General features: G+C 36.9%; 1 protein-coding gene across 3 annotated transcripts in view; it reads right to left on the reverse strand.

The window, feature by feature from the left end:
- The window catches only part of MYO1D (myosin ID), a 423241-nt gene that overhangs the window by 92777 nt on the left and 313084 nt on the right, over window positions 1–17380 (reverse strand). The window contains exon 22 of one of the 3 annotated variants that reach the window (XM_069089919.1): window positions 12409–12963. The exons of the other annotated variants lie outside the window; for them this stretch is intronic. Within the exon in view, the coding sequence (XP_068946020.1) occupies window positions 12933–12963 (31 nt within the window). The 3' untranslated portion in view covers window positions 12409–12932. Of the gene's footprint in view, window positions 1–12408; window positions 12964–17380 lie in introns of those variants that run through there. 3 annotated transcript variants of the gene reach the window in all.

Below are 17380 nucleotides of genomic sequence, written 5' to 3' on the forward strand. Positions count from 1 at the left end.
CTATCTATCTATCTATCTATCTATCTATCTATCTATCTATCTATCTACCTATCTATCTCTACCTTTATCTATCCATCTATATAATACATGCATGTGTGTATATGCATGTATGTATACATTGGACAGGATATAAAATGAAATGGTCTAAGTGTTGACTAGGAGAAAGTGAATGGGCTAGATTGTGTTTGAAGAGCTATCCAGTTCTTTTAATGACATCAGAATTCTCCTTGAAAGAAAAGCTCTTTTAAAAAAACATTAACACACTAGTGACATTATTATGTCCAAGAGTCATGGAATACCACAGTCTCTGAACAATTAAAGTTATAGGTCAAAGGTCAATGGGGAGGTCAAATGTTCATGGTAGTCAGAAGAAGGTTGAGATGAGACCAATGAAAAACTCAGCAGGGGAAGTGGCATAAATCACATATGAGTGACCAATAAAGGAAGGTGGCTGGTCATGTAGTGAGGTAGAGGGATACCTGATAGAGCTCTCAAGATCTACTGCTGTTCACAACATGAAGAGGTCTATGGCAAGGCCCTCTACCACAGGCAATCCTCTAGGATGGGTGGAAGACGTGGACAAGAGTTGCATAGGATGGGAAGATATGGTTGGTTGGGAACTGCATTGTTAGCCAGATCATGGATCTGCTATGTCCCAAGGCGTTAGTACTCCCTCTTTCCAGTCTATTGGAAAGGAAAAGCATTTTAGAGTGTGATAGGGTAACAATATAACCGTAAAACCTGCTGCCTGTAGAAGTTGGCAAATCTTTCAGAAGAAGCTTCTGCCTCTCCCATTCCACTCTCATAAAGAAGAGACAAGGCGTTTTCTAAATAGTACAAAACCCCCAAAGCAAAGCAAACTCCATTGTTTAGAATTTTGAAACTTCATTGCATGGAATAGGACTGGATAATGCAATCGTCTTATGTGTGACCAAGATAATGGGTTTGTTCAGAGTTCATAATTTTACAATCTAATCAGCCTTGGAATAAGGACTTCCTTCCTTTTAAAAAGAATAAGTGATTTGGAACTGAGATAATAACCACATCTAAACATTAATTCCAGCCTGTCAGGGGCACAGAGGTTTTTCTGGCAGGTTTCCATTAGCTGGAGATAGAGTTTCAGGCTTGGGTTTTGCTCCAGCAAACAAGATGCGTGCGTATCATGCTCACTAACAACGCTGAGTGTATTTATCACACTGGTGGACTTGTTCAGGCTCCTCAAGGACAAGGGCAGCTGGAGGGAATTCCAATGGGAACCCTTGGAAAAAGCCTACAATCAGAATGTTTGAGGGGGCTCGAACTTGAAAAACAAAATTTAAGAGACTGAAGTTTGTTATCCAATCATGAGTTTTCGAAAAAACCAAAACCAAAACCCAGCAAAGATCATTCATAAGAGGAATGTTATTTAGTTCTAAGACAATATTTTGGAGAGAAATTACATGAAAAAAAGTTTGAGGTGGTAGAGATGCAAAGACAAGTAGATGGTCTCTGCCTTCAAGGAGCTTATATTCAAATGGGGGATAATATGTATATAATAGGCATCTTAAACTTTAATAGCTCAAAACTCCTCCAAGACTTCTGGGACATCCTGTATAATAACCACATATAGTACAAAAATAGATTCAAGGTCACCTGATGGGTGGTTGGGAGGACGCATTAGCACCTGGGGGGGTGGGCCAGGAAAGGCATCCCAAGAAGGTGAGGGGCTTGAAGGAAAACAGGAGTACCAAGAGTTAGAGGAGGCCAGTTTCCATTCACTGGTACAGCCAGTAAAAAGACGTGAGGGTGGTGAGGGAAGGAACAAGAATTTAGTAAGTGCCTACTATGGGGCAGCCAGGTGCCACAGTGGATAGAACACCTGGAGTCAGGAGAGCCCAAGTTCAAATTGAGCCTCAGATACTTACATAGCTAATATTTATGACCCAAGTAAGTCAGGTAATGTTTGCCTCAGTTTCCTCATCTGGAAAATGAACTAGAGAAGGAAACGGCAAACTACTCCAATATCTCTACCAAGAAAATCCCAAATGGGGTCACAAAGAGTCAGACATGGTTGAACTGTAGAAGTATGGGTCAGGCAGGGTACACTTGACAAATATTACCTTATAGAGTTGGGGAATAGCCATAGAGTAGGAGGAATACTCAGAAGGCTGGTTGTCTGAAGAAGGGAATAATGTGGAATAAAGATGGAAAATTAGAACAGAGCTCTCGTCTTAAAAGAAAAATCCATTACACACACGTGTGTGTGTATGTGAAATGTCTATGAAGTCCGCAAGCCTTTTTTTATTTCTTAAGTTTGTGTAACAAAAATTATAAAAGAATTCATTGACAGGTATTGCTGCTGACCTGGAAATTCTCTTAAGTGAAACATAACTTCTAACAAATTTTTGTCATCTTCTTCTATGGCCACTTTTGTACTGAATTCACAGAATACTGGATTATATATTAAATAAATGATACTGATAATAGCACACACTTAAAAGAGTGCTTTAAAGTGTATAGCACACTTTCCTTACAACAAGCCTTTGAAATGGGAAATGTAAGTATTATTACCTCTCTTTTACATGTGAAGAAAGTGACTCACTTAAGGTCACACATATAATATATCAGAGCCTGGAATGAAATCAAGGATTTTTTTTATCCCAAGACCTCATGACTATGTGATAAGAGAACTTTAGTATTGACTGTTACAGTCACTTCTTTGAGACAGCAAGTCACATCTTTATCTCAAACAGGCAGATTTTAGCTGAGACATGGAACCTGAGTTCAGTTAAGTGACAGGACAATTTCTGGCTCAGCTTTCTCCCTTTATTTACTTAAGATGAGCATTTCCTGTCACTAGCTAGAGCTCTGTTGTGGATAGTTAGTCTGCAAATTCCAGCTTTATCTCTGGTGTTTACTGACCAGTTGATAATTTTACTTGATACAGATCTTACCCTTCTGCTCTCTGTTCTTTGATATGGAGATCCTTATCTTCTCCTTCTGACCTTTGTAAAATTCCATTGTATCCATTCTGCCCATAAAACATATATAAGGTTGCTAAAAACTATTGCTCAGGAACTAGTAGGTATTGTAGACCCTAGGTCTACAGTAGGAATATAATTAAAGATTTATTTGAACATTTCTGTATGTTGAGAAGTATGAATGGCAGCAGTACCTATCACGGAATCCTTGGGCAATTTTTATATCAATTTATACTAATCTTGTTGCAGTTTAACACTGGCAGAGGAGAGGTGTCAAACTCACCGATGGCTGAACAACCTAGCTAGCAGCAAAACTCCTGAGTGAAGCCTGTACTAGAACAAAATGTAACCGGGGGAAAAATGGTGGAGTAAAGGTAAGGTCTTGCTTGACCTCTCCCAAATTCCCATCCAAACAATGTTAAAATAACACCTCAAAATGAATTTTGAAGCAGCAGAACCAATAAAGAGACTGGGTGAAGCAATATTCTAGCGCAAGGCAACTTTGAAAGTAGGCAGGAAAAATCTAGCTTACTGATGTGAGAGTCGAGAGCAGTTCAGGGCAGGCCATGCCCTGTCAAGCCAATAGCAGACTTTGGGGGGCTAATGAATTAGCAGTGGCTATGTCCAGAGCTCTCAGCCCCCAGATGATGAGGGGGTAGGATGACAGGTCAGAAGGAGTTTACAGGTGACTGATTACTTACATTCATAGCAGGACTCTGTTGCATTATCTGGAGCAGGATCCCAGATACAGTTCCAGGAAGGAAAAGAATGCTTGTGTTTGCTCACAGATTAGAACACAAGCCAGGAAAGCAGTGGCCACATCTCTCCTTAGATCATACCAGCCTGGAAGAATTGAAAACTTACAGACCCCCAGAGCTGCCTTTGAAAACAGCAGCACAAAAACCTGAAACTTGGGATAGTGCCCCCTACTTCCTTGAAGCACAGCTCAACTTTAAGATAAAGTTAAAAGTTAAGACATAAACTGGGAAAATGAGTAAACAACAACAACAGCAAAAAAAGAACCTGACCACATAAAGTTACTAGAGTAAAAGGGAAGATGAAAACACAAACTCAGAAAAGAAGAAAAAATGCCAAACAGCTACATGTAAAACCTAAAAAAAAAATGTAAATTTGTTTCAGACCCCAAAAGAATTCCTGAAAAAGCTCAAAAAGGATTTTAAAAATCAAATAAGAGAGATAGAGGAAAAATTGAAAAAAGAGTAATGCATGGAAATAATGAAAAAAAAATTGTCAACAGTTTGGTAAAGGAGGCACAAAAAATACTGATGAAAATATCACTTTAAAAAATAAAATAGGCCAAATAGTAAGAGGCGCAAAAATCCACTAAAGAGAGCTCCTTTAAAAGTAGAATTGCCCAAATAGAAAAAGAGGTACAAAAGCTAACTGAAGAAAATAATTCCTTAAAAATTAGAATTGGGCAAGTGGAAGCTAATGACTCCATGAGACATTAAGAAGAAATCAAACTAAGTTTAAAAATGAAAAAAAAAAACACAGAAGAAAATGTGAATGTCTTATTGGGAAACAACTGACTTAGAAAATAGGTCCAATAGAGATAATTTAAAAGTTATTGAATGCTATGAAAGTCATGACCAATAAAAGAGCCTAGACATCATTTTTCAAGAGATTAGCAAGGAATATTTTATTTGATATTTTAGAAGCAGAGGGCAGAATAGAAATTGAAAGAATCTATCAATCATCACCTGAAAGAGATCCCAAAATGAAAATTCCCAGGAATATTACAGCTACATTCTAGAGCTCCCAAATTAAGGAAAAAATATTGCAAGCAGCCAGAAAGAAACAATTAAAATATTGTGGAGCCACAGTCAGGATCACACAATATTTAGTAATTTCTACATTAAAGGATCAGAGGGCTTGGAATATGATATTTCGGAGGACTAAAAAGACAGGATTAAAACCAAGAATCACGTACCCATAATCCCTCAGGGGAAAACATGGATTTTCAATGAAACAGAAGACTTTCAAGAATTCCTAATGAAAAGACTAGAGCTGAATAGAAAAACTGACTTTCAAATACAAGACTCAAGAGAAGCATAAAAAGGTTAACATGAAAGAGAAATCATAAAGGATCAATAAGGTAAAAACTGTTTACATTCCTACATGGGAAGATGATATTTATAACTCCCAACAATTTTATCATTATTAGGGCAGTTAGAAGCAGTTACATAGGCAGAGGGCAAGGGTGTGAATTGACTACAATGGTATGATATTAAAAAAAATCAAATTAAGGAGTGGGAAAGGGGGATGCACTGGAAGAAAGGGAAAGGGAGAAGGGAGAGGTAGAATGGGGTAAATTATCTCACAAAGAAGTATGAAAGAATTTTTATAGCAAAGGGGGAAATGCAGTGGTGGTGGTGGGGAATGCTTGAAGCTTACTATCATTGGAATTGACTCAATGAAGGAATAACATACACACTCAATTGGGTACAGAAATCTGTCTTACTCTATGGGGAAGTGGGAGGAGAGAGGGATAAGAGAATGCGAGGTAGGCTGATGGGGGACATGGTGGTCAGAAGCAAAACACTCTTGAGGAGGGGCATAAAGGCTGATGTCAGCAAATTAGAGGAGCATGGGAAAGTTTACCTGTCAGATCTATGGAGAAGGGAAGAATTTAAGACCAAACAAAAGATAGCGATCATTACAAGATGTAAAAATGGATAATTTTGATTACATTAAATTTAAAAGGTTTTGTGCAAACAAAACCAATGCAGTCAAGATTAGGAGGGAAGCAGAAAACAGGGGAAAAAATTTACAGAAAGTTTCTCTGATGAAGGTCTCATTTCTCAAATGTATAGAGAACTCAGTCAAATTTATAAAATGAGTCATTCTCCAATTGATAAATGGTCAAAGGATATGAATAGGCAGTTTACAAATGAAGAAATCAAAGCTATCTGTAGTCATATGAAATGCTCTAAATTACTATTGATTAGAGAAATACAAAATGAAAAATAACTCGTGAGTTACCACCTCACACTTATCAGATTGGCTAATATGACAGAAAAGGAAAATGACAAATGTTGGAGGGGGTGTGGGAAAACTGGCACACTAATGTTGTTAGTTAGTTCATGACTAATGAAGTTGTGAACTGATCCAAACATTCTAGAGAGCAATTTGGAACTATTCCCAAAGGGCTATAAAACTGTGCATACCTTTTAACCCAACAATACCACTATTTGATCTGTATCTCAAAGAGATTTTTTTTAAAAAAGGAAAAGAATCTATACATACAAAAATATTTATAGCAGCTCTTTTTGTGGTTGCGAAGGATTAGAAATTTAGGGAATGGATGTCCATCAATTGGCAAATGCCAAACAAGTTGTGGTATATAATTGTGATGGAATAATACTGTATTAAAAGAAACAATGAACAGGAAGCTTTCAGAAAAATCTGGAAAGACTTACATGAACTGATGCAAAACGAAGTGAGGAGAATATTGTATACAGTAACACTAATATTATAAAATGATTAACTGTGAATGACAGCTATTCTTAGTAATATAATGATCTAAGACAATTCCAACACACTTGTTATGAAAAATGCTACCCCTCTTCAGAGAAATAACTTAAGGATTCTGAATGCAGATCAAAGCAAATTAAAAAAAATGTTTTCATTCTTTTTTTTTCCTTTTTTGTCTGTTTTCTTTCACAATATGACTAATATGGAAATATGTTTTATATGACTGATACCATCCTTCTCAATGAGGGGGTAGAAAGAAGGCAGAGAATATGGAAATAAAAAAAATCTTAAAAAAACAAATGTAAAACTTTTTTTTACATATATTTGGAAAAAAATTACAATATATAAGACACAAATGAGAAATGTTTAAGAAAATAAATAAAAATACAATACAAAATAGAGAATGCTAATCTGTGGTTTTCTAAGCCAATATACAACAACAGAAATAGATTCTATTTGAGTTTGACACCATTGTGGTGGAATCTCTCAGAGACCATCTAGTTCAACCTCAAAAACTATGGCCAGAGAAAAACATCATCAGTAACTTCTCCAAAGTCACGTGATTAGGACAAAGCTGGAATTCAAACTCAGTTCTCTTTTCCTCCCAGCGTAGAGCTATTTATACTAGACTAGTTAATCGATTCATATTCTAAAGGGAGAAGCTCAAGAATATTGTGTATTAAAGAAAGCAGAGTTCTGGAAAAATACTTTACCCAAGAGTTGCCAATTCGGAATGGAACACTTCCATCTTTGCTTAGTTTGTTTTGCTTATGTATATTAGCCTGCAAAGAGCTTGCTAGAATAAAATGGTTCCTTAACCTTTTGTTGACAAGGATTCTTTGTTGCTTGGTTACTCTTTTCAGGTTTATATATAACTTTCTCCTCTCTTCATATTATAAGCCAAGATTCCTAGCTTCATGATATTTCTGGTCCTATGTTCTTTTTTCCTTAACATCCTGCAAACACTAGTTTTTCTTCAAAATACCCTACTGTCTTAATATCTATTCTGTGCTCCTTTCCTCTCCTCCAGTTAAAAATACTCTGTTCTCTTCTTCCATTATGATCTTCTGAGTCTAGGGACCCTTGCCAACCAGGGCCTGCTGATTATTTTGAGTCAAGGAAAGGAAATTTCTAAAATAATTTTCCATATAATTTTAAGCCAAATCTGAAAGGTATATTTCCATATTAAAAGGAAGATCTCAAAAAGGAAACTTATAAATGGCAAAATCAGAAAACATATCCTTTAAAGGAGAAAAATACTCTGGTTGATCAGTGACTGTGGTAGTGAAACTCTTTTTTAAGTTTTACCATTTAATTTGAACATGAAGAAATGGAGGCTTAGGGCAATTTTCTTCAGATGGTAAGGGAAATTCAAGTGATGGAAGGGTCCTTAGTGCTTTAGGGAAGGTCGCAAAATAGGATTTACATCTGACAAATGTGTCACCTTTTTAAAAGAAAAGCCTCTAATCCCTGAATGGTCTTTTTGGGAATGAAAATGCCATGAGGAGAGCTGAGAAAAGGAGAAACACTTGCCTTTCTAAGTATTTTTGTTTTTCAAAACCAGATTTTTTTAAAAAAAGTGAAAATGTGAAGTTAAAGATGTGAGAAAATATTCTCTTGGGGTGGCCAGGTGGCTCAGCGAGTAAGAGCACTGGCTTCAGTGTTGGGATGACCTAGAGATCGAATCCTGGGCTCAGACACTCAGCACCACACCCAGAAATAACTGGCCTTGTAACCTTGAGCAAGTTACTTAACCCCAATTGCTTTAAAAAAAAAAAAGAAAGAAAATATTCTTATGTATAATTTAAAGGGGGAAAATTTCTAGCTATTTAGGATTAACGTTACTTTAGCTTCTCTGTAATAAAATCTTTCTTAATTTTGAATGTTTATGGTAGAAGGACCCTGAGAGGTCATGTAGTGCAGTCTCCTTCCTGATGGAGAAATCTCTAGTATAATCTGATAAAATGGCCCCCTCCAATCTTTTGATTTAAAAACAAAATAAAACTTTCACTGTTGGAAAACTCACTCCCTACAACAGCATTACACTAAAAGTATAGTGCTAAGAATAAAATGTTCTTTATTTGTTTAATTTTTTTGTATCAATGCTTATTACTGAAAGTGATTTATAATTCTTCAATTTATTTCTCCCTGATTTGGGTACCAGGTTCATATTTTAAAATTTATAACAATGAGTTTGGTGGAATCCTTACTTTCTCTATTATTTGGAACAATTTTTGTAGTATAGTAATTGTTCTTTGAACATTTAATAGAATTCACTTGTAAATTTATCAAGACCAGGAGTCTATTTTTTCCCTTTTGGAAATTTATTTATGAGATGCAAAATTTCTTTTTCTGAAGTGGTGTTGTTTAAGATTATTATTTCTTGTTTTCTTAATCTGGATATTTTCTGTGTTTGTTGATAAGCATTTATTTCTTTTAAATTCTCAGTATTCCTGGTACATAATCAGATATAGTAGTTCTGGACAATTATTTTTATTCCCTCTTTATTCATTGTAACTTCACCTTCTTATTTATTATTTTGGTAATTTGATTTTCTTTCATTTAAAAATTAGGTTAACTAATGGTATATCAATTTTGTTACAATTTTATAAAGCCAACTCTATAGTTTAAATTTTCTCTATTTTCCATTTAATTTTTAAAGATTTCTTATTTCATGTTCCATTTCAAGCTGATTTGTAGATTTTTCTGGTTTTCAAACTGTATACTAAATTTATTAATGCTTTCTTATGTCTTGACAATGTTTTCAGAAATAAAATTTTCCTCTGATAATTCCTTTTATTGTTTCACACAAATTGTGGCATGATATATCATTGTTATATAGTTATTCATGCTATTACTTAGTTTCCATTTAAGCCTGTTTCTTTTTCCCATAATTAGTTACTACTTTTTATTGTATTATGGTTGGTATAGGACATGTTTAATATTTCTGTCTCTTTATACTTATGACTTCTTCATGCCCTATATAATAATATAATTATGTAATAATAATATATGATAATAATACTTAATAATTTTTTTTGTCTGGACCTATGATTTCATCAGTGTATGAGCTCTTGGTGAGTAAACACCTTCTAATAATGCAGACTGGCAATGGGTTCTGAAATTTATACTCTCAGAAAATTGTCTGGGACATTGAAAGGCTTGGTAAAGTTACCCATCTACCAACAGCCAGGATGTACCAGAAATAGGACTTGAATCCAGGTGGTCCTGACACTAATGTCTACCCATTCCATCTACTACTCCATACTGCATCTCTACATGATCAGCTCTTGTTACAGCACAGTGAAGATGCTGGTGACCCTGGACAATGAAGTTATTAGGGAATGGCACAGAAAATACTGAACCACAAGCTTAGTTGGGCATAGAAAGAGAAGGGTCAAAAATGAGAGAGGAAGAGATAAATAAAAGAGAAAGAAGGAAAGCAGCAAGGTAAGTAAATTTAATGAACCTGAGAAAGGTCAGGTTATTTAGAAATCAACACAGGAGAAACAGAAGGAAAACAGATGCCTAATAACTGTAACCTTAAATGTAAACGGATTAAGAAAGCCAATAAAATGCTTGACAGAATGGATCACAAAATGCAATAATGTCTCATATAAGAAACACGTTTGTTTTTTAAAAAGAGGCATATACTGACTGGGGAGAAAAAGGAAAAGTAGATGGATTAGTCTTAACAACAGCCAAATATTCATCAGAGGCTAGAGGAGAAGAGGAAAATATGATGAATGATAGAGGATCTTTGAAATGTGGAGCAGGGAGAAGTGAGAGCTTATGACAGATGGTCTCTTTTCTCAGGAACATAGAAGGGTTAAGGCCTCTGCTGAGAGACAGAGGAACTGATAAAGAAGGTTTAAGGAAGATGTGGTAGAGAATCAGGAAAGAATAAAAGGATTTCTCAGTAGCAGTGAGGGTCCAACTGAGATCAGACAGCAGGACTGTGTGGACTTCTAGCAGCGTTCAGCCATACATGAGCAGGTGTGGTGGGGGAGGGGAGGGGAAGGAGGATGGCAACCCTGGGCTAGGATTTTTTGGTGAGATAACAAAGGGTTAAGGGATTCAAGTGTAGCTGATGGTTGATCTGGTTAACACTGTGAAGGGAATGAAACAATTATAGAGCAGTAGGTGATGGATTGGAGGGCACAGTAAGGATGAAGAAGAGATTTTGGAGAAGAAAGGAAGGTAGAGATATTGACAAACAGAAGGTTATGATCAGAAAGGAATCTGGAATTCTGGATCTGAGGGATGGACCATTTAGGGGTGATGCTCAGACCAAGGGGATATGTTTGGGTCACAAGCAGTAAGGATGAAGGTTATAGGGGCGGCTAGGTGGCGCAGTGAATAGAGCACCAGGAGAACCTGAGTTCAAATCCGGCCTCAGACACTTAACACAAAAACTAACCATGTGACCTTGGGCAAGTCACTTAACCCCAATTGCCCTCCAAAAAGCAAAAAAAAAAATATGAAAGTTATAGTCATGTAGAAAGTTAAGAAGTGGGAGGCCTCAGCAGACACTAACTCTAGGTCACAGGAAAGAGGGGAACAGAAGCTGGGAATTCTCAGCTACTAATCATCATCTTTTAGTTTGGTGCAAACAAAGAGAAAACTTAAGCAAGCTTGGCTGGTTGTGAAAGTAACACCTTTCAGCTTTTTGCAAGCAGTTTCACAATCAGTGAATTAAGTGAGACAAACTACATGCCCTGACAACATCGGTTAGACTATGTACAGAGGAGTCTAGGATTCCATTTTTAACATTACCAAGAACTGTGGTCCTGCTATAGGGACCACAATTGACTTTGGAACAGTTTTGACATTGTTGCTCATTCTAAGAGTCACACGTTTGATTGTAAGATACCATCACCAACCAGGTCCCAGCACAGGCTATCTGCCAGCAGTAAAACAAGACTGGATGTCTACCATTGCAAGGTTAGGTATCAGAGAACAGAGGACATCACTTATTATACTACTTATTTAAGGAGATGCTACATATAAGAGGCTGATGGATGGGAGGGAGGAGGCTGTAGCAGGTTGGGCAGAGGAAGGAAAATGACTGTATGGAAGTACAAGTTTAACAAAAATGTTTTTTATTATACATGCTTTACCCTTTTTATCCATCCGTCCATCCATCCATCCATCATCAATTGGGGTTAAGTGACTTGCCCAGGGTCACACAACCAGTTAAGTATCTGAGGTTGGAATTGAACTCAGGTCCTCCTCACTCCAGGGCCAGTGCTCTATGCATTGTGAGCTTTATCCTTTTTAGAGAAATGTTGTGGAAATAAAGAATTCTGGGTTTGTCCAAGTTCTGTCTTTGGGCAAGTTTCTCAGATTTGTTTCTTCATCTACAAAAGGGGAGGGGGTATATGGGAATAGATCATTGTTAACCTGTGGTCCATGAACATGTTTTTAAATTTTTAAATTCTTAATTTAATTTAATTTAAATAAAAATTTAAATTCTTAAGCTTTACCAAACTGTCATCAAAGGAATCCAGAGGACAAAAAAAAAAAGAACCCCTGAAATAGGTAATGTTCAAGGGCTTTCTGATTCTAATATACTATGTATTTGCTTTTTAAAAAGAGGTTTTTGGGGTATCTAGGTGGCACAGTGAATAGAGCACTGGCCCTAAAGTCAGGAGGACCTGAGTTCAAATGTGACCTCAGACACTTAACACTTACTAGCTGTGTGACCTTGGGCAAGTCACTTAACTGCAATTACATTGCCTTCCCCCCTCCAAAAAGAAAAAAAAAAGGTTTTTATGGATATCTTTTGTTTCAACATCACTTAGATTTTCTCCTATATCCCTTCCCCTTCAGAGAGCTATCCTTTCTAACAAAAAGATTTAAATTTTTAAAAAAAGAAACAGAGAAAAAATTTCAGCAAAACTAATCAACATATGAAAAAAAACCTGTCACTATGTTCAATGTTCCACACCTGTGGAACCGTCCTTCTACTCTACCACCTTTGGGAGAGGTGTCTTCTCAAAGCTCTTCCTTGGGACCAAGTTTGTTCTTTATAAATCTAACATTTATTTTTGATTTTTTTTATGGTGGTTGTTTACTGCATTGTTGCAGTTATTTTGTATATTGTTTTCCTGATTTTGCTTACTTCATATAATTTTTCCTTGCTTCTATGCATTCATTATGTTCATCACTTATTATACTACAGTACTATTCCATTACATTCATGTGCAACTTTTTTTTTAGTCATTCTCCAATCAATGGGCTTTATTTCCAGTTCTTTGCTATCACAAAAAATGCTGTCATAAATATTTGGATATACATAAATTCTTTTTGTCAAATACATTCTTGAAGTATATGCCCATCAGGAATCTCTGTCAAAGCTTATGGACATTTATTCACATAATTCCAAATTGATTTCCAGAATGGTTAATACATATTTACAACTTCACCAACAATGTATTAGGAAGAATACTATGCATTTTCAAAACACTTTTATTTCTATTTGCTTCTCTCATATAATATAAAGACCCTGTGGGGAAAATAGGACAGGTTAAAGTTAGGGCTGCAAATAAAAAAACTGAGTTGCACATTCAAGTCAACAAGCATTTATTAAGAACTTACCATGTTTCCCCGATAATAAGACACTGTCTTATTAATTTTTTGGACAGAAAAACACCAGAGGGCTTATTTTCAGGGGAGGGCTTATTTTAATGAACATTGACAGCAATTTTAATAAACAGGTAAATGTGAACAAAAAAATGTACCTTTATTCAATAAGCAAATCACTGGGGAAGAACAGGATGACGCGCTCACTGCTGCAGCTCTGATTGGATGCAGCTCGGAGTGCGGTGTGCGTTTCACAGGGTGGGGGGGGACGGTGCATACAGGCTTATTTTCGGGGGAGGGCTTATTTTAGAGGAATCTTACACAGTAAGGGGAGGGTTTATTTTCGGGATAGGTCTTATTATCGGGGAAACACGGTACTATGTGCCAGTTGTGCTAAGCACTATGGATACAAAACAAGGCAAAAAATAGTCCCTATTCTTGGGGTGGATAACATGTAAACAACTATGTACAACATCTATCTATCTATCTATCTATCTATCTATCTATCTATCCACCCATCCACTCATCCATCCATCATTCTATCTATCCATCTATCTACACACCAGATAAATTGTAGATAATCACACTACCATAGAGGATATCAGAAAAGGCAGCTAGACTGTGTAGTGGATGGGGTGCTAGATTTGGTGGCAGAAAGACCTGAGTTCAAATCCAATCTCAGATACTACCTGTATGACCTTGGGCAACTCATTTAATCTCTGCCTCAATTTCTTCAACTTCAAAAGGACGAAAATAAAAGCCCATACCTCCATGGACATACATCACAAGGCATTGTGAGGATCAAATGAGATAATGTTTATAAGGCACTTAGCATAGTGCCTGGCACATAGTTGGGACTCACTAAATGCGTGTTCTATTCTCTTCCCTTCTTAGAGAAGTTGGGACTCCAAAGAAGCTAGGAAGCAGAGAGGAGTAGGGAGAAAATCCCAGGTGAGGGGGACAGCCAATGAAAATGTTGGGAGTTGGAGAATCATATTCAAGGAACAGCAGAGGTTATTATCACTGGATTGCAGAGTGAATGTGGTGTGTCTGTATGTCTGTGTGTGTGTGTCTGTGTGGTGTGCAGAGCAGTTAGGTTTCAGGATTAATGTGTAAGAAGACCAGAAAAGTAGGGAAGAGCCAGGTTATGAAAGACTTCAGCTACCAAACTGTGGGTTTTATATTTGATCCTGGATGTATCTGGAAGAAGCAATGATCTTAAAGAAAAATGAAAATATGACCTGAATGGGATAGCTGTGTTGTGCCCATTCAATTTTCTTGGCTCTTAGATATAAGTGAATTTAGGAGAATGAATAATTAGTTCAAATCCAGGGCTCAGATTTTAGTGAGGGGGAAAAAAAGCACTAAATTTTGAAGAGGAATGGTACTAATGAGGTATAGGCTCTGGGAATCCCCTAGAGCTCTCTTTGAATCTTCCCACATGAGGCATTTGCCTGAGGCTATAAACCTTTCATTATAGCTCTTACTCTTAACCTAGCCTAGCCCTCCATTGTCCAGCTAGCCCCCACCCTGGATCCTCCCAAAATATCTATGCCCAAATCTGTTACCCTTAACCTAGCCTAGCCCTCCATTGTCTGTCATCTGCAGGTAGCCTCTAGCTACTTCCCACCCTTAATTTCTCATCACTGGAGTCTGACCTCATTAGACTCCTCCTGAAGACCCTCCCCCCCATATTCCTCCCACAACTTTTCTGTATATAAGACCCATCTCGCTTCCATGAAGAGGCTGAGAAGTATCTAGTGCAGACTCACTGTGTCAGATTGTTGTGGGCTGCTTGTCCAATACAAGCATCACAGATACCGCGACTCCTTAAGAATCTACCTATTGTGGCGAATGTTTAATAAACTTTGTTCTGCTTTGGCTGAGAGAAGACTTGAGTCACATTCACTCAGCAGGACCCAGCATGTTGGTATTTTGGGGTCTTGAACACCCCTAAACCTTAGACCTCAACAGAATGAACAATTAGTTCAAATCCAGGGCTCAGATTTTAGTGAGGGGGAAAAAAAAGCAAAATTTTGAAGAAGAATGGCACAGATGCTTATGGTTTCCAAATCAAGAGGCAGCTTGGTAGAAGGGGAGGGGCAGTGAGCAGGAGACTTAGAATTTAGTCCAGCTGTGCTACTAACCAGTTGAGTGATGAATCTAGGGCAAGTCACTTGATTGCATTATGTTTCATGATGATATAATACCATCTGCCTGCATACCTCCCAGTCAATAAAGCAATCAATGAGCATTTATTAAGTGCCTAACAGTGCTGGGCAAGGGGATACAAAGAGAAATGAAAAACAGTCTGCTCTCCGGGAGCTTACAATCCAGTGAAAGGAGATGCTACATATATTATGGGGATGTACAAAACAGACACGAGAGTTGCCATGGGGATCAAGCAGAATAATGCATATGTCCATGCTTTATAAATGGAAAGTGTGATGCAAATGCATTACTAATATTATATTAGGTAGCAGCTCTCCTTTCCGGGAATATCTTCAAGAGCTATCCTTTAAAAAGTTGGTTTATTTTTTTTAATCTGAAAAAATTGGCTCTTTCTGCTTGAAAATATGATTGTACTTTTATTCAAACAAAAAACTATGAAAGCTCCAAACCAAGCTCATACCTTTTAAAGCACAGGGACAGACCAACTTGCTGGTGATTTTGATGAGATCTCTTAAACAAGGTGGTAAAGAAGACTTCTACAAGTATGTTAAGCTGAAAATGCACAAGAGATTCAACACTTCCTCTACAGGGAAAAGTATTTTCAAAGGGAAATAAATCAGGGTGGGAATGTAATTGTTTAGTGAAGACTCACCTTGTACCCCTAGTCAGGTGACTTCCCCTGGAAGAAATGCCATTATCAAGCCCAGTGCTGAGGTGCTGTTGTTTTTCGAGTAACCCACTTTTTTAAGCACTGCATTTCTATGGCTAAGAAGCTCTGAAAAGTTAGTGATTACAAATTGTTCCTACCTGAGGGCTAGGAGTATGGACATCCAAGCCTACAGGTGAACAGGTTTGTTTGCTCTGCACAAAAGTCTTTATGAAAAAAAAATGAAGCTTTTTTTTATGATTGTGTACAAGTAGTTGTCCTTTAAGTAATGTTGGGGGACAATTTTACTTCTAATTTCAAATTTTTACACCGTGGAGTAAATGAACTGGTCAGTCAAGTGTTTGTTCACATGGTATAATATTTGTTGTTCAATTTGTTTGTTTTTTGTTGTGTCTGACTTTTTGTGATAACCATCTGGGGTTTTCTGAATGAAGATACTGGAGTGGTTTGCCATTTCCTTCTCCAGCTCATTTTCCAGATGAGGGAATTGAAGTAAACAGGGTTAAGTGATTTGCCCAAAGTCACACTGCTAGTAAGTGTCTAAAACTGGATTTGAACTCATGAAGATGAATCTTCCGAACCCAGCACTCTATCCATCTAGCTGCCCCTTAGTACAATATTTATTATTATTAAAGTTTATTTGATTTAACTATTGTGAATGTTCTCTTTTTTGGTCATCTTTGCCAATCTACTGAGTATGAGGAGGAACCTTAGAATTGTTTTAATGTGAATTTTCTCTAATTGTTATTTGGAATATTTTTAAAAATAAATTTTATCTTCTTCAATCAGCAAAAATCTGCCTTATCTACTTCACATTCCCACTTCCAGTTGATAATGAAAGAAAAACAAAACCCCCATTACAAGCACATATAGTCAAGCAAAACAAATTTTTGCATATACTACATCCAAAAGAAAAAGGCATATATGTATGTATGTATGTATATACGTGTATCATTCTGCATTCTGAATCACCTCTCTGCCAGGAGGTAACATGTTCCATCATCAATTTTCTAGAATTGTGTTTGGTAATCACATTGAATGGAATTCCTAATTTTTCAAATTTGTTGGTCTTTACAATATTGTTGTCATCATATGAATTGTTCTCTTGAGTCTATTCACCTCATTTTGTGTCATACAAATTTATACAAGTCTTCCCATGTTTCTCTGATACTATAGTCTTCTTTTTATTTTTTTGCTTTTTAGAGGGCAGTTGGAGTTAAGTGACTTGCCCAAAGTCACACAGTTAGTTTTTTGTGTTAAGTGTCTGAGGCCGAATTTGAACTCAGGTCCTCCTGACTCCAGGGCCAGTGCTCTATTCACTGTGCCACCGAGCCGCCCCTATAGTCTTCTTTATTTCTTATAGCACAATAATATTTTGTCATATATATATAAATACCGTAACTATCTAGCCATTCCTTATTTGATCTTCATAGCCTTGGATTTCCATTCTTTGCCACCCCCAAATATTTGTTGTTATGTACCCCAAATGCCACCCAATAAA

This window comes from Petaurus breviceps, unplaced genomic scaffold (genome assembly GCF_028583685.1).
Source record: "Petaurus breviceps papuanus isolate PSGF00001 unplaced genomic scaffold, PetGlider_PUasm1.0 186, whole genome shotgun sequence".
Lineage (NCBI taxonomy): Eukaryota > Metazoa > Chordata > Mammalia > Diprotodontia > Petauridae > Petaurus > Petaurus breviceps.